The sequence below is a fragment of the Acanthopagrus latus genome, chromosome 1, assembly GCF_904848185.1.
Source record: "Acanthopagrus latus isolate v.2019 chromosome 1, fAcaLat1.1, whole genome shotgun sequence".
In the NCBI taxonomy this organism is placed as follows: Eukaryota; Metazoa; Chordata; class Actinopteri; order Spariformes; family Sparidae; genus Acanthopagrus; species Acanthopagrus latus.
In genome coordinates, this window is record NC_051039.1 from 28,252,540 (window position 1) to 28,277,335 (window position 24,796).

General features: G+C 40.1%; 1 protein-coding gene across 12 annotated transcripts; it reads left to right on the forward strand.

Moving 5' to 3' along the window:
* Window positions 1-1,405: 1,405 nt before the first annotated feature.
* Window positions 1,406-23,919, forward strand: si:dkey-237i9.8 (platelet endothelial cell adhesion molecule). Of its 12 annotated transcripts, XM_037109723.1 has the most exons (17): window positions 1,406-1,537; window positions 3,453-3,860; window positions 3,978-4,013; window positions 8,882-9,175; window positions 9,463-9,744; window positions 9,827-10,096; window positions 10,798-11,061; window positions 11,561-11,842; window positions 12,351-12,629; window positions 13,756-13,857; window positions 13,978-14,008; window positions 15,537-15,616; window positions 17,992-18,048; window positions 19,601-19,696; window positions 20,197-20,253; window positions 21,986-22,008; window positions 23,654-23,919. In XM_037109723.1, the coding sequence occupies exons 2-17, from the start codon at window positions 3,818-3,820 to the stop codon at window positions 23,756-23,758; spliced, it is 2,301 nt and encodes a 766-aa protein (XP_036965618.1). In that variant the 5' UTR covers window positions 1,406-1,537; window positions 3,453-3,817; the 3' UTR covers window positions 23,759-23,919. The 12 variants fall into 12 exon arrangements, 9 of the variants coding, with proteins under 9 accessions (XP_036965618.1, XP_036965626.1, XP_036965634.1 ...); XM_037109731.1 differs by lacking the exon at window positions 20,197-20,253; XR_005076924.1 differs by lacking the exons at window positions 15,537-15,616; window positions 20,197-20,253 and having other exon boundaries at window positions 23,654-23,677.
* Window positions 23,920-24,796: the final 877 nt, after the last annotated feature.

Here is a 24,796-nt window from a genome sequence, read left to right on the forward strand (position 1 = left end):
TTACACTTCCATCATGATAAATCAGCTAAACAATAATTAAATCAAAGACTTCTGATTTGTGTGACGGGGCCCCAAATTGTTACATTTCAATAACTAATTCAGAAATAAGTAATGGAGTTAAATGTACAAATAAATCTAATTACTGACTAATTTAATGAATTATTACGATTCAGTTTCTTATTACGAAAAAAAACTCATCTGGATATTTTATTTCATTATACACACTTTTTTTTTCTTATTTCAAACATTTTTTTCTTTAGACTCTGCATTTTTCTGATTTACACTTACACTGATCAGACAGCTGTCAGGAGGTGCCTTTGCCATGAGGGGATGAACTTGATGTACAGCAGTGTTTGGATGGGTGGTGTGTGTCAAGTGGCACCCACATGAATGCCAGGATCCAGGGTCTCCCAGTGGAGCACTGCAACGTTTCAAGATGACTTTTTCACATCACCTGTCAGTGGTGTTAATGTTGTGTTACTTTATTTAGGCCAACCCACAGAAATGGCTGAGACCCTGAAAAGTCCAGTCCAGTGAGTGGGCCATCCCCAGATCTGCCTGAATCATTTGAAATGCACACATAACCACATGAGGAACGTCCATGCTACTAGAAACATCCTCCTCTTTCTCACAGGACGGAGGCTCCTTCACTGACACTAGCCACCTCCTGGCTAGTAATGTTACCGCCTGGCTATAATTTGCCATGGAACATGTAATATCCAACATAACATAATGAAATATGTTAAACACGCACATAAGTCATATACAACTCAAATGCCATTTTTCGAGACCCTCCATCTTGTTTATTTCACCAATTGAAAATCAACTAATTCCTTTAGATTCTCACCACCCAAATGTTTTACTCTATCTGGCATTATTGAATTCTTGTCCTACACAGGAAAAAACTAATGAAGTAAAACAAACCATAAACAAAAGTCCAAACAAAAAAGTATCAAGGCCATTTAGGCTGGTAGTTGCAGAAAACACACACACACACACACACACACCCCCTTTTCAATACTGCAAAGTCTGATGGAAATATGTCCAGGTACATCCTGCTTTGGCTGCATGAGGTGGAACCTGCACGATATTAAGTGGATGGCAGCCTTGCTGGTGTAACAAGGTCAATAGTAACAGTGACATTTTTATATGCAATTTGTTATTATTCCATATAATCTGTAAATAATTCTATTCTAGGCCTCTGAGTCCATATGTGGCACGTTTGAGCCTCAGCTCCTGAACCTCCAGGCTCAGTGCTGTGGGCCCTGTGTGTCCAGGCTGACCTCTGTCTGTCTGTCTGTCTGTCTGTCTGTCTGTCTGTCTGTCTGTCTGTCTGTCTGTATGTCTGTATGTCTGTATGTGTGTCTGTTCTTGTGCTTCGCGGTTGAGCTGAGCTGCACTGATGTGTGACACTTCCGTGTTTTTAGCCATGCTGCAACTGATCAGGAGTCTGCTGAAGTGTTTCTGTACCGTTTGATTTGTGCAGCAGCTGAGGTGTGAGGGCATAGCTGAACTGGTGTTACTCGCCGGTTGTCAGGTATGTTTTATGAGCTTCGATATATTGTGTAAGTCACTTTTTGCTGTTGTACGCAGAGTAGCGCTGACACACAAGACACAGAACACTATCACGTTATAACGGGAAACCTAATGTGCGAACGTGATCAGTTTCACATTATGCCCTGATAACTGTATTGTACGAAAGTGATAGTTTTCACGTTATACTGTGTATATTATATCTCATTTACGTGATTTGATGATGTTCTGCTTCATGCTGGGGTCAGACAGGGCGACACTGAGCTGTTGTGATCTCAGTGGAGGACAGTGTGATCAGTATGTGTACGAACATAAGGAGGATGTTAAAGTGCTCGGGGCTGTACAGAGGAGAGGATCAGTCCTCCTCCCTCTGGAGTCTGCGTCATTTCTCACTAATCAGCTGGAGGCACCGTGGATACGAGCTACCCAGCACAGATACTGAGGCCTGTCTTTCTGCATGGAGTTTGCCTTTCATAGTAATCAATAATCACTAAACATAATGACAGCTCCGTTCCACTGTATATGAGCAATATGCTCTGGAGGAGCGCTGTGGTGCGTCTCTGTGTGATGTGATGTGATGTGATGTGGTGCGGATCTCAGTCCTGTGATCGGGCCGGACAGGTCATAAGAACTGTCGTTGTGATTGACAGGATGGGTTTGACTGGGTGAAATAATTGATCTTTGATGGGGGACATATTAATAACAGAAGCTGGGGTGGACGCCAGCAGCAGAAACAGGAAGTGCGTCTCCCCCTTACCAGAGACGATGCGCGCATTTGCGCAAGAGACAGACTTGAACTGCTCTGATTATTGAAACCTCCAGCTCCTGAGCTCCATCACTGCTGTTTCCTCTGGAGAGGATCCTCTGTACTCTCCTCTTTATCACTACAGATTTGCTTTTGCTGCTTTAATGATGATGCCATTATGTTTGCTGAAGTGGCATTACTGCATGTAGAGGAAACGCCAAGCACGCTCTGATCATTACAGCTCATCAAAGAAGAATGTATTCAGCCAGCCACACCCATCCTGTTGATCAGTGTCAGAGGTGCGATCAGAGGGCGCACCGCAGCGCTCCACCTCCTCTATCTCCTCCTCCAGTTAAATACAACATTTGGTTGTCATAATCTTTATTGATTATTGATCACTATCAAAGGCACATTCCATACAGAAAGACAGGCCTGTGTGAACTGTGCTGAGTTGCTTTTATCTATGGTGCCTCCAACTGATTATTACTTTATAACGTCAAACTAATCACATTCCTGCAATAAAGTTATTTTTATAAAACACATATTATTATTATTATTATGATTATTATGATTATTATGATTATTATTATTATTATTATTATTATTATTATTATTATTATTATTATTATTATTGTTATTGTTAAGTTGTCTCTGGAACAAAATATTGAAGGGCACAATACTGTGTGAAGAGCAACACACAGTCCTTTTCTCTGTTATTAAGTGGTAACTGGACTCTGGAGACTTGTTTGACCTGCTGAGGACACAGACTCCTTTGTTATAAATGTTCTTAATATATTTTTAATTTCTTACAACATACTTTTACTTAGAAATGAAGGGAACACTAAACAAAAAAATGCTTTATTGTGTTTGTGTTCAGTTGGGGATATTTGTATTCAATTTACATCTTGGATTAGATCAAGTCACTGGCTAACCGCTGATGTGCAAAGGGGCTGTTCTCAGTAGCTGAGCTACGCCCGTGTAAGTCATGATGGAAAGTATGAGTAGCAGTGAAAAATGGTTCCGCCTCCATGTGTCCTGAAAGAGCCAGGCTGGGATTTATGTCACTGAAAACAGTTTTGAGTAGCTGAGCTCAACCATTATCTTCACTTCAGGAAATGAGTTTTGCAACACAAACAATGTCCTCCCGACTTGTTCTTCTCTCTACCTGCACCAGCCCTGCCAGCCAAGGTCGGAGGTGAAAGGCGCTCCAAGGAATACACCATTATTGTGACTACCATTTCACACATGCCTGCACACACACATACATGAAGGCGGCCACAGGAGAACATTCCACAACAGCAAAGAGCTGGGCTGCATGAACATCCTGAGGAAACAACACTCACTTCCTGGCAAATTAAGCCAAGCCAACGGCTGCACTGGTTGATAACCGCCGCCACTGGCTGACCACTGAGTGGCTGAGGTAAAGCACCACCTTAGTGTCCGCTCCCGCCCGCCCACCAGTATCAGATCTGCCCCCCCATACACAGCCCGTCAGACACCATATTCACAAGTCCGTTAACCTCCAGCACAGCCAGCAGGATGGGCCTCCTGATACTGCTAACCTCCACGCTCCTGTGCAGCTGTAAGACTGCTGACCTTTTATCTCCCTCTTTATAGGCACTCTTTGGATGTGTTTCTGTGGAGGTGGTAAATAGATTTGTCTCTAACCTGGTGCTTTACTTTCTTTTCTTGCCCCAAGACTTCCATCCAGGAACAGTGGTGGATGCTCAGCGATGTGAGTATAATCTTAAATAATTTAAAGACACAACAGAAACAACTTCCTGAGTATCTTCAACAGAGTTTCCACTGATTGGGGATTTAAAAAGGGCCCATGGAGCATCACTGTTTTTGCTTTCCACGTGGACAAAGCTATTACGCTTTCAGTTGGAAGACTTTTCTATCTGTTCAGGCGTTAAAAAGCACTCTGGAAAAGCCAAGAGAGACACGTGAGTCAGTGGAAACACTCCTGTTTATTATCAGAGCTCTCTGATCGTCGGTGTGTGTTATGGTGGAAAAGCCGTGGTTGGAAGCGTTGGGAACATGCTGGCGAGCAGTGTCACACGCCTCCCTGTCCTCTGGAGTTGGATGGTGATATGCGTGAATCAGTCCGGATCAGTTGTAGCAGAGATTGAGGTGTTGACAGCACAAGGGTCAAGATCCAGAGTTGAACAAAGACCTGTATTTTGATTGGTTTGTGTTGTTCTCGCTTTGGTTTTCTTATATTAGTGGTTGCTTCTTATATCAGTGATTCATCAAATGTACCATTATCAAATTGCTCCATTTGAGCTCCTTAGAAGAGGTGAACCATCCACTATGTCGCTGGAAAAGGGCAAGAAAATCAACTTAACTCATTGTAATTATATTGTAATAATTATATCACTGCATTATCTGGCTATGACATCATTTACTAAGTATTTTGAAGGAATACTTTTTTTTATATGGCACCTTTTTCTGACAAAAGTACATGAAACATAGCACAATTAAGTGGTAGCATGTTATTGACCTTAAAATTCCGCTCGAGGCAGAAATGTTTTGTAGCTGTTTTTTTATTTTTTCTTTAATTTGGTCTTGATGACCTTGCAACCCTCTAGTTTCATTTTGCAGCACTGACCCCCCACGTTGAGCCCTGCTCAAGAAGTGCAAAGTGCTGACTATTTCCCCCACGTACTGAGAAAAAAATATATTTAGTTTCAGCTTCAGCCAATCTTTAAATTGCCAGTGTACCTCTCGTATCCTCTCTGTTTCGGTCAAGTTATATTGATGCAGTCAGCACAGTGGTGGAAGAAGAGTTCAGATCCTTCAGGTAAAAGTACCAGCACCCAATACCAGTGTTAATTACCTCCATGCAAGAAAAGACCCTGCACTAGCCCTGGTCTAAGCGCAGTATAAAAAAAGAGAAGTTTGGAGGGGAAGTGACTCTTTGGTTGATCCGATTACTTGGGACTGCTTTTGTGCAAGAGACCTCAAGCCGAACATTTTGGGAACATCTGGTTTAATCCAGTTGTTTAAAGATAAAGAATGACTGTTTTAATCTCTCATGCAGTTATGTGTTGTATCTCATTTCATTTGATATATCATCTAAATAGTAAGGACCACTGTCAGATAAATGCAGTGGGAATAAAAAGTATAATATTGATATTAAATGTGGTGGAGTAGACAGAAGAATAACATGGAAATACTTTTTTTTATACGATTTTATTTAGATTTCTTCAATACATACAAGTCAAGACAAGTCAACCACAGTCTTGACGACAGAACAAAACAAGACAATAAAGGCCGAGCCAAAAATAGAATGAAAATAAAACAAAACCAAACAAAAACACACCATGATTGATCCACATATCCAACACATCGGTGCAATATCAGTGTCATCATCTAGAATAACATGTAAATACTAAAGTAAAATACCTCAACTTTGTGCCTAAGTACTTTAGTAAATGTACTAATCTAGTTTCACACACTGGCTCAGCCTGCACCTGACATGGCTCACACACCTTTCTGAGAGTCCACAGCAACTCTCTGCCCTGCACGCCTGAGTCTTCTCATCATCAGGCCTGCCAGCTCTCACTGAATGATGCTGGGTGTGGGCCAGATCCAGCAGGCTCTGAAATGGTGAAAGGTCCCCTGAGTGGCCTGTTTGTCTGACAAAGTGCTTTTCCTGTTGTTGTTTTTTTTTTTTTGTTCTTTGGGTTTGTTTACTGCCCACAACAGCAGCCTGTTGTCTCTAATTCTCCACCATATGGGTAACATGGTGGGGAGGCTTGACGTACTTGTGCAGATGCTTTCTGTCTCTGGTTACACTGCAGAAAACTCAGTTGTTGGCACCTTTAAAGGCTACTTACAGGTTATTAGACAAAACATTGCTCCTGCAGCGTTGGACAGTTGCTTCTACAATCATGCCCTGATAACAAATTATCTCCCATGAGTCATTTATTGGTTTCCACCTGTTCCTGCCTCTGAACCACAGGAGTATTTGAATAGATTGATGGCTCGAGGATCAGTTCAGGTAATTATCAAAGCGTCCACATGGGACCACGTGAATGACGCATTTCAGTTACTGCAATCAATCCAGAGACAATGAGGTGGGGAATTACAAAGTGCCAGAAAGTAAACCATGATTAATAACTGATTACACTGGAAATATTTTGTCACTGGATCCAAAAATAAAAGAACAAACTTTCAGTTGTGTTAGCAAAACAAAATGTCTTGAGCTGTAGTTGTTGTGTAGTTGGCAGGGTTGGCAGTTTTGTCTTTGACAGCTAAACAGGTCCAGGTCATAAGGCCCTTAATGGAGCAGCTCTAGAAACAAGTTACTTAAAATAGCTACAAAAAAAAAAAAAAAAAAAAACCTGATTTCATTAGATCCAGCTGCATATAGACAGATGTGCTCTTCCTCATTTCCTTCTAAAACCAGCATTGTTGTTTTGTTTTTTAATCATCAGATCACTGCCAAAGAATTTTACAGTCATGTATCCATGAATTGTTTCATGTGAGTCACATACCCAGATAGGATGCTGTCACTAGTATGATGAAATTCCATGGTAACACATCAGCTTCCTGAGTGCCAAGCAGATACTCAACTGTATGACAGCTGTCGTCATTTCAATTATTAGGGCAAAATGACTACTAAGGAGTGCTGACATCTACAAGAATGAGAAGAGGGTAAAAGGAAATTCTAGTCGACCCACTCATATTCAAGCTATGACTGAGGAAGTCAAGTGCATTCTTACAGAATCAGGATTAAAAAAAACAGTAATACTCAGGCAGGTATGTGTAGGTATAGGTGTCAAAGTTAATGAATGCACAGGGGGACCAAGATACTGTGCAGCACAACTGTGAACATATTAATGTTGTACATGTAGTCTTTTCTTGAACTCCCCGGTGTATTTCTCAAAATGCCAGCATATACAAATTAGAGAAAAACATTACAAATTAAAGAGCAAAAATTCTAAATGGTCTCGAGTATTTGAATGAATCAATAATAACATATAATATAAAATATACAGGACAATAGCTCCAAGTTACTTATTAAACAAATCACAAAACAAAATAAAAAAGTGGAAAATGTGCTAAATATATACAGTATATAAAAACATGTATGAATATACAGAGTGTAAACAGAACCACAGATAAAACTTTTGTTAAATGTAAGCCTTATGTGTATAATAATAATAGTAGTGGTAGTAGTAGGAGTTAAATTGCAGTCTTACATAGGACATTACATCCTAGCCATCAGATTTGGGGCATTTTGCTCAAAGTTATTGGCCTCATAGCTCGCAATATTTTAGTAAATACAGTGAAATCAATACTTAGCATAAAGACTGTAAGCAGTGGGAGACAGCTAGGCTATCTTGACACTGCCACCTATAGAGCTTACTAATTAAATGTCTATGTTGTATGTCCTTTGCTAAATTTATGAACATCACCAAAATATAACAATGACAATTTTGGTTAGGTGCTGAATATTCAGACTCAGTGGATGTAGGCTGTTTGTATAAGCCTGCCATACATACATCCTGAAAATGGGAAGTTACCACCCATACTAACCTGGTCACTTATGGTAGCCTACAATATTAAACAAGCTCGCAGCTCTTACCTTTTTTCTTGTTGTTGCATGGTTTAAGCCGTTTAAATGCCTTGGCTCACCTCAACATATGCAAAACAAGTCCCCGCTCAAAAGAAATACAGACAAACCAGAGCAAAAAATGTTTTCCATATCCCAGAATGAGAATTGGTGTGGACCTTTTTCCAGATCTGACATAACATTGTGGATAGATAAATAGGTCTGGCTATGCGCTAAACTCTCTTTTTGCCATAATCCAGCACCATAGTTAACACACAGACATAAGAGGGGTATTTACCTTCTAATCTAACTTGGAACAAATAAAAAGCTGTCAAACTGCTCCTTTAATATCATTTTAAAAAATGGAAATCGTCTTCACATATTACATAACAAGAAAGTCTTTTCTCTTAAGGGAAACCAACACCTGCCCATTTCTATAGCTATACTGTGGCTAATCGTGCCATAGCTGTGCACACATGTCTAAAGAAATTCTGCCTCCAATGGTACAGTTCATACCATGTGCCATATACTGTATGACACTGTACCAATTTTTCACCTCACCAATCAAGGGATGTCCGTGCTAAGGAGGTGCTCTCTACTGGAATATATGTTAATGCATCCCTGTCAGCGAAAAAACATTAATGTCACATGCAAAATCTTAAAACCAAATCGTGAGAAGACAAAAGTAAAAATCCTAACCAGGCCTAAGCACAACGTGCATAGATCTGGATAGGATTAGGCACAAAAACGCCTTGTCTTGGGTTAGGAAGAGATGACTGTATGTTTTGGCTTACCTGGTTTAGTCACCAGAAACAAGGCTGGAATTTGTCCCTAGGTCTCTTCAAAAATATGTTTCTTTCATGCTCACAAATGTTGAAACAAACCGTTGAAACGGTCTCAAACAGTGGTTTCAAGACTGACAACTATCTTGACGAGATAGCATAACCACCATCCCCTCATTCTCTAGGATTGAAAGTCAGCCCATATACAGTAGCTTGCACATGAACTCTAATTCCTTTTTTTTCCAACTCCATCCCCAGTGTTCACATTAAGGGAAATCACCCTGACCATCGAGCCCAGTAACGATGTGACGCGGGGCACCAATGTGACTCTGAGATGCAAGGCCTCCGTCTCTAGTTCAGAACCTGGGCTGCGTCGCGAGTACACTATATACAAGGACAACAACCTAATCTACAACAAGACCAGCATCTTAGAGGAGATCCTCTACCCCCTGGGTGAGGCCAGGGTCGCCAACAGCGGCAAATATAGGTGTGAAATCAACATTGACAACAAACCTCAGAAGCCCAGCCAAGCCATGAAACTCACAGTATCAGGTTGGTTTGTTATTGTGGTTACAGTATTATCTGTTGTGGTTTGAGTAGTTCAGGTGGATTAAATTGGTTCCGATGAAGTTAATAGGCAATTGTGAGTAATTACATTTTAAATTATAAAATATATAAGTTAAACATGTCAATGAAATCTGATTAAGGAACTGAGATCCGTGAGATTTTAAATTTCTCTAATGTGGCAGATGATATTGTTGTTTCGGTAATGTTTACTCTGTTTTTCCAAGCTCTGTGGGATTAAAGCCCAGCACATTTTGCACATTTTGGTTTTCTAGGTCTGTCAAAACCACAGCTCCATCTTAACAAGTTTGAGGTCAAAGAAGGGGAGGAGGTAACGGCCACATGTACGGCTCCCGGTGAGACGGGCTCATTTTACTTCTACATCTACGAGGACTCTAATGAAATCAAGGAGAAGCAGGTCAGCTCCAACCAAGCAGAGTTCAAGCTTCGCTTCAGCAGTGTTAACACGCGCAGAATTCACTGTACCTATACCATCCTCATACCGCCAGACTCTGTCAAGTCAGAGGAAAGCAACAATGTCAACGTTTCAGTCGAAGGTAAGAGCCTTTTCAGATTTCTGTACTTTTCAAATCATCAGACCAGTCTCAGCACTTTTTTTCATTGGTTTTATTTCTTTAGAGCTGCCCATTACAATACATTTGGATATTAACCCTGAGAATGACGTCTATGAAGGAGACCAACTTAACATCTTGTGCAAAGTCATCAACTCTGAGCACAGTCATGAAAGTGTCAGACTCCTCCTGATCCAGGGGACCCAGATTCTCAGAAGTGGAGTCACCAACGTCAGCCACAGCATGGTAGCGCAGGCAAACGACCCTGAGGAGTTTGAGTGCAAATTAGAAATGGGAAATGTGGTGAAAACTGCCACAAAGAGGATTTCAGTGATAGGTGAGTGGAGAGAGGAAAGATGTTTGCATTCACTGTGCCTATAATCCTGTGTTTTTACTGCTACCATATTTTTGATCTCAAAAGTATGGACCACTGTTATAATATATGCAGTAACTGAAAACATCAAAACGCAATATTGTTAGTTCAATAATAAAATTTAAGTTATACTTAAATGTCTCTTTTATGTTCTGATTGGTTAGTTAAAAAGGAAGTGAATAACTTTACTCTTCTATTTAATTTAACAAAGCTAGCCTGGTGTTAGCTTTCCAGCTTAAACTACTGATAAAAGAAAGCACACACTGATGCTATGGCTGTATGCAGTATGAATTAAGAATATAAGAACTGACACTGGCTAGAGTAGTTTACTCTGCAGAGAGAGAGATAACTGAAAAATAGCATGAGCTAGTGAGCAACAGATGTACTGTATACGGTAATTTGTCAACTTATCAGAGGTGAAATGTAAAGTACTAAGCTTTTTATTTTACTTTTATTTTACATTGATTTAATTGACAGTATTGTCCCTTTAATTGGCTCTTTTGAAATGTGTTTATTTGATACATATATTTGATTTATTTATTTATTTATTTATTTATTATATTAATAATATTTTGTCAGTTTGTTTTGTGGCTCCATATACATCAGTTACTCTATTCAGTGACATCAATGCAGATAATGTCTTCTTTTGTTCTTTAAATCCACAGAGTTGTTTTCAGTGCCCACTCTCACCATGTCTCCAGCTGAAGTCTTTCAGGAGGAAGATATGACACTGACCTGCAAAACTGAGCATTATGCCTCCGAAAGAATCAGAAAGGACGAGTTGATTTACACTCTTGATCCACCCCAAACCCGCGACAGAAAAGGAGTATTTTCTAGAAAGTCCCTGTCGTTTGAATCCATCTATACCTGTGTGGCCGAAGCCAGGGGCATCAGGAAGAGAAGTAAAACCCTGACTGTACGCCCCAAAGGTAAGCTTTTTCAATGCTTCTTTCAAATGCAAATTTTAACATGGAGGGCATTAGGGTTTATGACCCATACTGAGCAAATCATAGATATAGGCAAGATCCAGATCATTCAAGACTTCAGTACAAACAGTACAGTCTAAGACTCACAGGCTCACTAATTCCAAAATAAAGTGCATTGCAAAGGTTGAATCTGGGGGAGATAAAAGCATAAAAGCACGCTACCAGTACTAGGGCCACAAGAGGTAATTATAATTAAATCTGTTTTTGACTCATTTAGTTGCAAGAAATTGCTGGACATGCAGTTTTCAATTTTAGTGCAGCAGGATATAACCCCCCCCAAAAAAAGTCATTAAGAGCATATACATACAAATCATGTAGGTCTGATTAATGAATATCATAAAGCCAGCTTGGTTACGTATGTCTGAACAGGCCTTCTGATTTTGCTTCATAGGGTTTGTCAACAGGGAGTCAGTGTGACTTATATTTCTCCTCTCCTCTTTAGTTCTTGTCTCCAGACCAAAGATCTCTGTGGTCGGCAGGGCAGTCCTTGGACAACCCGTCAAGATCCTCTGTCAGTCGGACAGTGGCAGCCTGCCAATAAACTACACCCTGTTCAAAGGCCCCAGCGAAGTGCGCACAATCAGCATCAAGCTGCGTTTTCAACAAGCTCTCTTTGAAGTCAACATCACCGAGCCTGAGGACATAAAGAAGTACATCTGCAATGCAAGCAATAGTCACAGACACAATCATAATCATAGTGAGGAACTCAACGCTACTCTCATAGGTAAATTTCAAGTATGCTGATCTGTTTTATATGATTAGTAGATTTTCTATGTTGGCTCATCAACACTGTTCAGTTGTACGTGATCAATCAAAGGATTACTATATGTAAACAGTTTTGATTAGCCACTGTGGAGCAACATCAGCTTTAGCGAGGAGTATCTGTATGAAAAGAAGCAACTTCTGCAATATAAGTTTCACCTCAAAGTTCATGTTGTTTTTATAGCATCTTGATCATGTCACACTATCTGTTTGGCAGTTGAAGTCTGTCTAGTCATGTGTGTGTGTGTGTGTGTGTGTGTGTGTGTGTGTGTGTGTGTGTGTGTGTGTGTGTGTGTGTGTTTGTGTATATGTGTATGTGGGTGTGTGTGTATATATATATATGTAAATACACACACGTATATACACATATATAAGAACTAATCAGTGTAATGGCACAATAATACCTCAGGTTATATTTGAGCCTGTGTTGACTAATCTCATGTCTTTTCCTTCACCCTTTTCTCTCCCAGTACCTCCGTCGCACGCAGTTCTGATGGTTGTCCCAGATTTCCGAGAAATTTATGAGGGACAACATCTCTACCTCCTTTGTCGTGTTGACGGCACACCGCCGGTCACTTTTAAATGGTACCATGTAGGCAATAACCTGCCGCTGTATACCAACACCTCCAATGAGGACAACAGCAGGTACGAGGTACCATCAGTGTCTAAAGAGCACAGCGGCAGATACTACTGCGAGGCGTTCAACCACGCCAACAAAGTCGTCCGCAGTGAGCAGGTCACGATAACAGGTGAGAATGATAGCTATTTATGTTTGGTAGGGACCCACCTGCTGCAGACCTTCTGTTCTGTGACTGATGCTGACCTCTAACTTTTTACCTCTGGGACATGCACAAAAAATAACTGTTTCTAAGGAAAGTTAAGCAACAGATTCTCAGTAGGCTACTTGGGTAAGTAAATGTAAATTTACAGCTGTCTTCCAACAAAGCTGCAAGACAATTTTTACCGTACCCACAATTTTGATTGTGCATCTAACTGGTTATGGTTTTGCAGTGGCAGTGATGTAGTTGCAAAATAAAATTGAACAGGCTGCCTTCCAACCAGCACATCCACATACCAGAAGACTGTATAAGTTGATTGCCAGTCACTCCCAAAACAAGATAACTGTTACAGTGTATCACTGACAGGACCTTCCTTATATGCGCTTTGTGTTCAGGTTAAAGAAAGAAAACTACTTGGTTAGGTTTAGGAAAACATGGTTTGTGTTAAAATTACTATGTTACTTAATTTACAAATGTTTACATAATTGCAGTTATTTCACTTCACTGCAATGTCCTGTTTGAAAGTCCTGAGCTTCCTTGACCAAACCATCTGTCCCCACCACCTCCCTATGCAGACTGATTGCTAACATTGAGCGCAGACTGTGTGTGCATTTGTATCTCAGCTCTATTCCAAAAGATTCCAAAATCTAGTAATTTCAGCTTTTGCCCTTTAATTTTACATACTTTACAATACTTTGAAACGGACTACTACAAGATTTAATATTGAATCTACTTCCATAACGTTGGAGGACTTGCAAGACCTAAGCTACAACACAGCTATGATAGCATCATCATACGTCAGAACAGCAGTAAATGAGCTAAATGCTCATTTTAGCATGCCAATAAGCTCACTGTGACAATGCTAACTTGCTAATGGTTAGCACACTCATGGGTGTTAGCATGCTAACATTTGCTAATCACCACTTAACAAAAAGTGCTGCTGAAGCTGATAGGATTGTCCTTAGCTTCTCAAGTATTTGGCCAGAAACTGAACTATGGGGAATACCGCTTGTATCCATTTTCCAAATTTCCGTTATTTTTGTTTGTCACTGAATTTTTGTTCTTCCTGTCTCTCTCTCACTCTCTCTCTTTGTAGTGCAAATGGTCTTGTGGAAGAAAGCTCTGATCGGAGGGTTCTGTCTGCTGGCGGTTTCAGTGTTGGTGGTGGTGTGTGTGCTCTGCTTCAGATCCAAGAGAGGTAGAGAGACCTACAGTCCTCCAGCGAGTCAGGCCTCTTTTGTCTAACTATGTATGAAAAACAACTTTCCTCCACCTACTTGCTCCTGCTCTTCTTCTCACCTCTCCTCTCTTATTGTAGGTAAAAGAGATGGAGCTGCTGAATTGTCAGTGTGAGTTGGCTTGACTACTTGGCTCCTCTGAATGTGACAGATTCTGTAGAAGTTAGTGACGGTGCATCTAGTTTTATTAGCTGGCTTAGTTGCCTGAGGGTGTGAGAGTGTTATGTTTCTGTTATTTATAGTCTATAAAGAACCACACTAGTTGTTTTGCATGTTCATACAGTTTAAAGCACACTGACGTCTTGTTACATTTTTAGTTTGATATCCTACCTTCCAGGTAGAAATAAGTCAAATAATAGTTTGATAGGAAGATCAACTTTCTTGACCTGAGACGTGCTTGAGACAAGACATGCAGAGTATTGAGAGAGTTTCCTTTGTTGTCAGTTAATCTCTCTGCCAACCTTGAGGTGACGACAAGACATCAGCAACCTCAACATCAATAACCCTCTGTAAAACCATAAATATGTTTTTTACTTTAGATTTTATATGGATTAAAAACATATAATATGATGAATGCCTTCTTGAAGGCAAATTTTGTTACCTTTAGCCGTTTCCCTTTGTATTCTGACTCTAGTTTCATATTTAATGTACACATGAAAGAGGTGTTGATATTGTCATCAAACTCAGAAAGAGGGCAAACAAACATATTTTCCAAAATGTTGTCCCTTTAAGTTTGATTATTTGAGTAATTTATTAATCCCTGGTGGAAGTTGCAGTGTTACAGTAGCCAAGTCACATAAATAACTAATAAGTTAATTAAGTTAAGTAGGTACAATAACAAAATATATATACAAAGACAAAAAAAAATATTGCATAAGGTAACGCAGGACAATGATATGTGTAATATGTATTAAATATATACTGTATGATGGCGCTGGTGCCCCAGTACTGGACAAGGGCAAGTCATGATTACATCAGAGGTGCAAGATTCTCCCTGGACATTAAATAGAACTAGCTGAGTGAATCCTCATTTTGTTTGTACTAATACAGTGCCTGCAAAACATGCTGTTCTGCACAGATCGTCCTGTCCTGACACTGCACCTCCTTGGGTCCTCAGCACAAAACCGGCTGAGTGTGAAACAGACTGGATGAACAATTCTCAAGATATGCAAATGACATACAGACAGACAGAGATTTTTTGCTGTATACTTAGTTGTCAAGCACATTCATATTCCCTACATGTGGGAATAGGAGCAAATTTCAGTGATAAAGTAGGAACTGTCTGGCAAAATGCAGGAAGAAGAGGACTGTAAGCCATCAAACTTAAATGTGAAAGGTTTTCATATTTTAAAAAAATTAAAAACAAAGTTTTTGTTTTTGTTTTCTTAAGGACAGCAGCTTTTGTTAAGTCTCCATGATGGACACAATCTGTTCTGGTGAAACATTTTGTATGCTCTGAAGAAAACTCCTCAGGGAGCCTTTAACACAAGCTGCAACAGGCTGCTAATCATAATAGGCGAGCAACATGCAAAACCACCAGTCTGGTTACTGAAGTGTATTGTAGCATGTATCGGAATTATATCACAGATGTTATTCAAGCTCCGCTGCCCAAGATGACTTTATTTTCACTATTTCTCAGAAAGCCTTCAAGCCCTAAATCAGATGACTCTTTAACAGTGACTCTAACCCACGACACAGAGGTTTATAACGCAGACAAAGGTAGCTTGATTTAACTATTCTCCTGTGTACCACTGACTGTCTCTATCAGTCATCATGTTAACAGCCATTGGTCATCTCTCCTGCCTCAACAGTCATGGCATGCTTCCTGTTGTAGCCACAGCAACCCATTTTCATCCCATGATCCATGTTCAAATATGCATGCAGGGCTCATGGCTACTTTTGTTTATGTAACTGTCTGTGTTGCCTTCCAGTTGTAGATATCCTGTTGTAGTTTACGTGCATGCACAACATATGTACCTTGGAGCATACTGCCTTTGTCTGTCTCTGACATGTTTGCATGCTCATTGTGTTTGTGTCTATGTATTGAAGAGGCAGGAAAAGTTGCCTATAGGATGCAGTTGTCATAGGAAGTAAACTGAAGTACCAGCCGTGCTTACGCAGGAAGGAGCCACTTAAGTGGTTCAATCATAGCACATGGCATTGATTGTCAATTGTTGCTTAGGGCGCTCATTATCATCTTCTTCCAGACGCAGCGCTACTCTATGATGGCACAGAGGGGAGAGTGACCAATGGGGTGCGAGATAGTACGGCGTCGCTTCCCGCTGACATCAGCAACAGGAGCAGCTACAGTATCCCAGCCACAGTGTAGAGATGCCCCACTATGGGCGGGACTGAATTACATTTTCTAAAATACTTTCAAAGAAGGGAGCAGTAATTCTGATGCCAGTGTGGTGGGATTTGGACACTGTCTTCACTGATGAGTTCTCTCAGTGAAAAGGAGGGGCGTGTTATGAAAACTAAATAAACCAAGGACCCGCTGCTCCCTCTCCCCTCCTCCTGCAATCTAGATGGCCTCTGAATTTATACTTAACATTCATGTCTTTGTCCTTTTTGTCTTAATTTGTTTCATGTCCTTTATTGTTGCAACTGCTCTATGTGTGTGATGTGCATGTTTAAATGGGCTTGGTGACAGATTCATTTGTATATACATTTTATCTCCGTCACAGGAACTGTTTGTATATATTTTTGGTTGATCCCTTGACTGAGTGGAAGAGACACATATAGAATAAAGACATTGGTTTTATTTAGAAGTGTGTCAGTACAATTCATTTTGCTCCAGCCGAGGCTAAATATACTGAAAACCTTTATAGAGCATAAAATGCTAAATCCAAAAACTTGTTTATTATCATCACGCCTGCCTTAACCTTCCATTTCAGTATATATTCTGGATAGTGCAACCGTCCTAAGCAAAGACCCATGGTAATAAAACATAAAGTAGATTCATTTCCTAAAAAGGAACTCACGACAGAGACTTCCTTGAAAAGTTGAAACAATGGAGCCTGTAAGAAACTTCCTATGTTTGCACAGAGTGGGTTGGGGGCAGGGGGCTCAGTGTTGATGAAACTGGTGGCGAGGGTGGGGCTTATTTTGTTTCAGGCCAGGCGAGTTTGAATACATGCAGCAGGTGGAGGAAATTAATCCCATAAGCCTGGCTGGGCTGTGTGCACGATTACATTACCAACTGGGAAGTTGCAGTGGGAAGATGTTTTTTCCAGAGCTTGTTGTGCAGCTGCTGCTGAATTAACAGCCTATTGTGCACAAGGCAGCGGAAGATTTCTGTATGCACCAGATGAAATCTGCTCCTTTGTTACTGCCTGTATTTTAGGAGTAAGAAAGCCGTCACTGAAGGCCAAATTGTAGAGATATGCCACAAAGAATGCCTCACATCTCTCCTTTATGACTGTGAGGCAGAATATAATGCCCATGTCTCACTTTTAGACATGGGAAAAGAGTTCAAATTTGTGCACATAGTTCTATTCACTTTTAAGCATTGGGTGAGAAGAGCAATACCACTCCTATGTCCGACTGTTAGTGTACCTAAGCGATACAGAATGGAAGAAGGGAACTGTCAGCCAGGCTTTGTTCAAAAGTTTTTAAAGAATTCAAATTGTAAAAATTAGAAATGACCTCCTTGTTAAACTACATTTTTTTTTTTATATTTTCACTTAAGTTATTGTATGGTTTAAACAAACAAGAAAGAACATGGTAATAAGCCATTTTGTGCAGAGCTAGGTTAGCTGTATTATTTCTGGTCTTTATACCAAGTTAAGCTAAATGGTTGCTGGCTGTAGCTTTGTATTTAGCTAACAAACTTAAGAGTGGTATCATTCATCTCATGCAACCCAAAGCAAGAAGGTGATTATATAATTTTACCCCAAAAATGGAATGACTACATATTGCCTAGATGTCAGGTGATATTCATATATGTTGCTCTGTAATGTGTGATTTAACTGCTAATTGCTTATTAAGGTATGTGTATTTATTCTAAATAGTGCAGAATCTTTATAACTTAATCAAAGTCTGTGTTTGGCAGCCACCCTAATTCATGATGTCTGTCTCTCTGTGTGTCACAGTGATCATGGACAGCGGAGCTGCAGTCAGCGTCTGGACCAAACGACCACCTGAGGAAGGTGAGGCAGGCTTTGTATTATGAACCATTATGTTCATGGTTTAACTGAAAATGTCATACAGTTTGAACGGGAGCATGTATATTTAACATGACTGGATTTAGTGAGAACCAATCACTTCATCTCAGAGTGCCTCAATGTTTCTCGCTGCATTTGTCCGACAGCTTTAGTTACTATCCAGATAACAATTTTCCCTCCCCGTCCTGTCCAGTCAAAACTATGTTTCTCCAGATTTGTGAATTCATAACTGAAAAAAGTGTGGCTTTATGTGTTGAGAAAATCTTCCTCTTTCATCAGCCTAATAAACTCTAAAAATACTCATGGATTAGTTTGAATATCAATCGTCACAAAGCGAAAGAAGACGTGGTTCTCACAAAGGAAAACATTTTACTGAAACGTCAACACTTTTACTTTTGATGCTTTCAGTACAACATGTGCCATCAGTTACAGAAGTTAAGATGGTCAAAATACTTGAGACAAGAATTATCCCCATTTTTCATTTCAAAGATAACTTTATATATGAATATTTTAATGATATATTGACAAACAAACTTAAGAAATCAGGTCACCATATATCTACCTGACGTTTACTGATTAGTGTATTCAAACAAAGTTTGAGGTTGTTCTTTTATTTTTTTACCTTTGCCACAGAGAGGATGTTTTCACCTGTTTTCCACTTGTTTGGTTTGTTGTTTTGTTAGCAGTGTTACATAAAAACCAGTGAACAGATTTCCACAAAACTTGGATGGATGATGGCTCTCAGCCCAGCATAGACCTAATTAACTATTGGTGTGGATATGAAACCTAATTAAATGAAAATTAAATTTTCCATTTGTATGAAGCAGACAAGTCAAGAAAACCAACTGACACACTAACAGATTAATCCGTGCTGAAGGTCAGCTTACTAGCTTTATCCAGAGCTCTTAGTCATCACTGTGTTTTTTTTGGGCTGAACATAAATCACCCAATCTGATTGTCCACTACCATTCCCATTATTAAACAGTAACACTAGTCTTCAGTGAGGGACAGCCATGTGGCCCTGCTGGACCCTATGCCACACCTCTGAAAAAATACACTGATATTTAACTGAGGAGGAGTTTGGCATGAAGCAGCGTTCCTGATAAATCCTGAGATTCTGTCTAAAAATATGTATTTCAGAGGCTAAAAGTTTGGTTCTGTTTCCTTTGGAGCATGATAGCAAGCTCAAGATAGCAATCTGCAATCAGTGTGCCTGACCACACCTCACTTTAGGACCAACACACCCAGGGGTGCACAGGTGGCCGCAGGCACATTGGCTACTGGGTGCTGGGCGTGAAAATGACAAGTGTATCAGACTGAAACTAGCGATGACACTTGCGCTGTGCGTCGCTTAGCTCCAAGCGTAAGAGTTCCAGGGGTTTATTTCTTTATTCTATTTGTTTATTGTTTCACCAAACCTTTATTTCCAAGGTCAAGATGAAACCAACTGTGAAAAAAATAATACCTTAAATTAAAATAATATGAAGTCCAGCAGAATTTTAGCATGTTTTACAGGTAATTCTGTTCATGTATTTAGATGTAGCCATTGACGAGGAAAGCAGCATGGTAACCAAAGAGCCTGATGTGGAGTACACTGAGGTGGTACATCCCCGGCCTGTGGATCCTGCCAGAGGTAAACACTCTACAATCACACAAACAATAATTATATATATGCATTGTTTCTCAGACACCAAACTCTCAGTTTCAAATTTTGTCCTCCTGTTTTTCTTCTGTACAATCTCCCTTTCCATTCAAAGCACCTTCACCAGAAGCTTCTTTACCCACATTCCTTTATAGCTGGTATCAGGGACCAACACATCCTGGGAGGGGCCTAATTACCCGTAATTAACACATCTCCAAGCTGCTGTAACTGCAGGGATAACTGCTGGGATTTCCAGACACATTGCAGACTATATAAACAGGAAGGGCTGAGCTAATTGCCATGCTGGTTTCTGATACTGGTCCCATGTTCATCATGGTCCTGTGCTCAAGGTCCCAACGGGCTGGACAGACAATGTGACACAACCCACCTAATTTTAGATTTCTGTTTATGATAGATCAAACAGACAGTATCTGCTCAACTGTGTCTCTTGATGTTCAAGTAGGTTAATGTGTTGCTTTTTACATTAACAGTCCCGCTCAGAAAAGGCACAGACACAGTGTACAGCGAGCTCCAAAACTCTCCACATGGTGAGTTTAACATCTTTAAAGATGCACTGATAATTACATTTACACTAACAATGGATTAAATGTTAATGTGATCGAAGTTCCTCATAGTAACAAACCCATGGATAATCGTGCAAGCCCACAGTTCCCTTCAGCTCTGCAGAGCATTTTAGTGTCTTTCAGCTCATTGTTTTGGTTTTAGTGCAACTTAACTGTTTAGGTCTAACTGCTCTCATCAGCCTCATTTTAAGCCACTACAGGCAGCTTTTCTCAGTGAAAACACTTAAATAAACCCACTGCACACAATTAGCAGCAATTGATGGAAACCTAAACACAGCTTACGTGAAAGTGAAAATGTGGACTTGACTGGTGGTCAGATGCTTAACCTTCTCTCTATAGCTAACCACTTGGAGAGGAGCTGCCAGAAACTATTTGGAAAATAAATACTAAAAAATACTTTGCACGTGATTGGACCAACCATCCGTCGATCACCTTCCATTACGATCTAATTTCAACAAACCAGAATCAGAATCAACCAATCAGAAAAGGGAGAGTTCTTCCAGCAAAGCCCGTTAGTAAATTAAACTTTTATTGAAGCCAGTTAAGGCCCCGTCCAAACGGAAACGCTCTTTAGTGTAAACGCACATTTTGCATCGTTTTGGCCGATCGTCCACATGGATCCAGTAGCACCTGAAAACGCACTTTTTTAAAACCAGCTCTCAGCGTGGAAAAATCTGAAAATGCTGCCCTTGCGTTTTCGTGTGTTTGGCGAATCTGCATACTTTCTTGACGCTATCGGCCTACCCCTCGACCTCTAGCCTTTGACCTCTGAGCTCCGCGATGTCTCCTAACAACAGCAACAACAATGGCGGACTACTGCTTGTGTTCGTGTTTCTTCCAACTTACTCGCCTTGTAGTCGAGTGTGAGTCGCTGCAGCAGTCCTAAGGCCTAAAGCCTAAGGCCTTGTCCACAAGATTAGAGCGAAAACGTCCTTTTACAAAGTAATGTCTGTGGTGCCGTTACTTGCTCTTCTTTCAATGAAAGACACTCTCAAGTTCTGATATAGCTGATGCTACATAGCAACAATGCTAACTAATCCTCAACTAAAATACTCCCAAACAGGGACAGAGGCAGTTTTTTAGTTATTAGTCGTGTAGTGCTATCCCAATCACTCACTGACGCCATTTTTCTCAGCTTAGCTGCCTGTTCCAACAGTTGAGACTGACCTCTGGTGGTGTGTGCTGTGCACTACAATATATCTCCACACTACAGCGTCTCTATGTTAGTTAAATGGAAAGAGGAGTGTCTGTACTGAAAATCTTGCCTTTTTGGGATCTCTAAATACCTTGGGATACCTCGATACCACCCCAGCATAATGGAGGGATAGTTTACCCTGGCCTGCTACAGAACCGTGACCATATCCTGTTACTGCTGGCAGGAACTTCCTGTTATTAGAACAGTAGCCAGACACTAGATGTGTCTATCGAGCAGTCCATCGGAGTCCTAATGTTTCCTGTTCAACACTGACTAAAACCCGCTGTTGTTTAGAAAGCATCCGTAAGAATGACTGGAAATATTCTAAATATTGATTTCAACAACTGATGAAACATAGGGCCACAGCAGAGGAGGAACAAGTGAGTCAACAAGGTCAGCCATGCCGTCATGACTGTCAGATGACTGATAATGAATAACTCTGAGGTCAGCCAGTGAGTGAGCAGGGCACACCCTTCTAACCTGTGATGCTTTTTCCTTTAGGTGCTGCTGACTACCATGACTATGTGAGTAATTAGCAGCACAATCACACTCGTGTTCTTCCTGCTACCATCATTATACCTGTGTGCCTTTTTCTGCTCACCTGTGACTTGAAAACAGTTTCCACTGCGGATATATATACAGTATATACATACATATATCATCCATATAGTGTAAAGATCTGCTATATCCATGCATTATTAAGTGCTCTGCTTTTTCAAAAGAAATTGACAAAAACAAGATTTTTACAGACACTTCTGATTTAAATCATCTCCTACAGTTAAAAGCACATTTACATGTCAGATCGGCCTCATTTTTTGTCAACCAAACTTTTCTTGTTGATGACAATTACATGGATTCATTATATGGATATCTATGCCATTGTATACAGTTAAAATTCCATTGAAATTATATTAATCAGTTTCACAGACTTATCAACTTTACATTTTCACATTATGATGACAGTTTATGTTATTATTAGTTATACGACAAGTCTACGGAAGCCCACCCAGTCCCATTCCACATATAATTCAGCCCTCCAGCTAAACTCATGATGTCACATCCAGGCTAGCCTCTGTTAGCATATGTAATAACATGCAATCTCTCATTCAGCCTTTCTTTCACCAGTCCTTCTAAATCTGGAGTGTATTACCAGAGTTTACTTTCCAGGTCCTAAGACAAATCAGCTCAACTGCTTGTTGCTGTGAGAAATCGAAAATTAACGATTAACAAGGTCAAACAACTGCAGCTCCCATTAAGAATGTATTAACTGTGTATTAGTAAGGTCAGTCAGTAAGGTCTATAAGGTATTATGTAATTATAAACAAATGAAAAAATCAGTGGGAATGTTGTGAGAATGTGGCAGTCACACAGTTCTACAGGAAGTGCTTCACATTGTTAAATATGAGTAAGTCACAATTTACTATTTATTTTTTCCTGTACTGTATTTAAAATAAATGGTACAAAATTGTAGGAGCCTTTTATGTGAAATCAAACAATTAGTTAAATAAAAACCTTTATACTTTTAACTACTTGATGAATCATCCTGGTATCGCTCCCTCCTGGTCAGAGTGACCGTTTACAGGCTGATAATCCAGAGTGAGTGGGAAACTGCTGTCAAAGTTTCCAGACAAGAACAAAGGCATTTGGGCTGGGGCTTCCTTCCTTATCGCCCGCTCACATCAGTGCTGCGGCCTAGTCAAATTACCTCCAAGCCCATCTCAACCAGCATACTGTCCCCCAGCACCTTAATCACTGCTGCTCTTGACTGAGCTGTTTGTCCCTACATGGTGCTGGAGGCAGATGAAGAGAGGAATTTGAGAAAAAAAAAAAAAAAAAGCAAAGGATGTGACATCATGTCATCTAAAAAAAGGTTGATTCTTTCATCAGTGTATAATCTTGGTGTTTACATGCTGTGGTCTGACAGTAGTCTTATTCCCAGCATCCTCTGGGAGTGTGTTATTAGGTTTTGCTTCAATGAAAATAAGAATTAGCACTTTGGTAATTAGGCAAATGGATGAAGACATAGTTTAAAGTCAGATTTTGCATACATATTACAAGACATCTTAAAAGCATACTTTTATTTGATTGTTAACCATTTTAGCCGAAGTTTAATGATCAGATTAAATAAATGGAGTAGCTGTGGTTTAATGGCTCTGCTTTGTGTGTCAGCATGGTTCAGTAGAGTACGCTGAGCTCAACGGTGAACAACCCGAGATCAGTCACTACCATCCAGAGGTCAACAACTTCCAGGACCTGCCGATGCCCGTGGATTAGTGATCACAGCCTTGTTTCCTTCGCACAAAGCTCTGAATATCTCTGCTTCTGTCAGCGCTTCTCAGTGCATTCTCTGTTTCCAATCAGTGATATAATTGACTGCTTAGTTAGCTGTAAATATTGTTGTATCTCAATAAAGCATGTCACATGTCTGTATTGTGTTTGGTGGGGTGGTTTTCTTGTGAGATGTCGGGCCACGATATTACGGCTGCTGTAAGAAGTCATAAGCAGAAAATGACTCAGCCACCACCGGCATCAGGAAATCATTTCTTCAGTGTCAGTTCAGTCGTGTTAAGAAAGAAAAAAGACAGACAGAAGAGGGGGATGGGATAAAATAAACTGTAATGGAAATTTTAATATAGAAATAGATTAAACATTATTTACTGTATATATGGTGCCTTTGGTGTGTGTACCAGCACAGGATTCACCAGCAGGTTTACTGGACCATATTGGGTTCTTCTGTTACATTAAATTGCATGTGTTGCACTGGGTTGATTCTATGAGGTTTTATGGAGAAATATGTGATATTTTATTATATTACATTCAGGATGTACTGTTTATTTCCATTTAAGGAAGTCAGTTGGCTGATCTTGGTCTATCACAGGTATATTGGCATCAGCGTTTATGTGATCCAATATTACATTTTCTTAAGAGATTATATTGTAGAAAAACAAACACTTGGGGTAATTTAAGATGAATAGTAATGACAAGTTCAGTAATGTGTTTATTCCATTTCCACTGAAGTTTACTGTGTCAGTGTCATTTTACACCACAAAGTTTTACTGTATAAAGTCATTCCTCTGTCACACTGCCTTTGTCACAATTGTTTGGTATCCACGTTTGAGGGATTATTGCAAAAGATATGTGTGAATCAGATGATATAGAAACATCGGAATTTTTCACTCCTTAAAGTGAAACTCTCGCCAAAATGCAACCTAAGGTCTTTTTGTGAAAGTGTACCCGAGTCAAACGTTCATTTGAAAGCATAATTATGATGAAAGCGCCAGTTTTAAGATTGACCGTATTTTCATTTTCAGG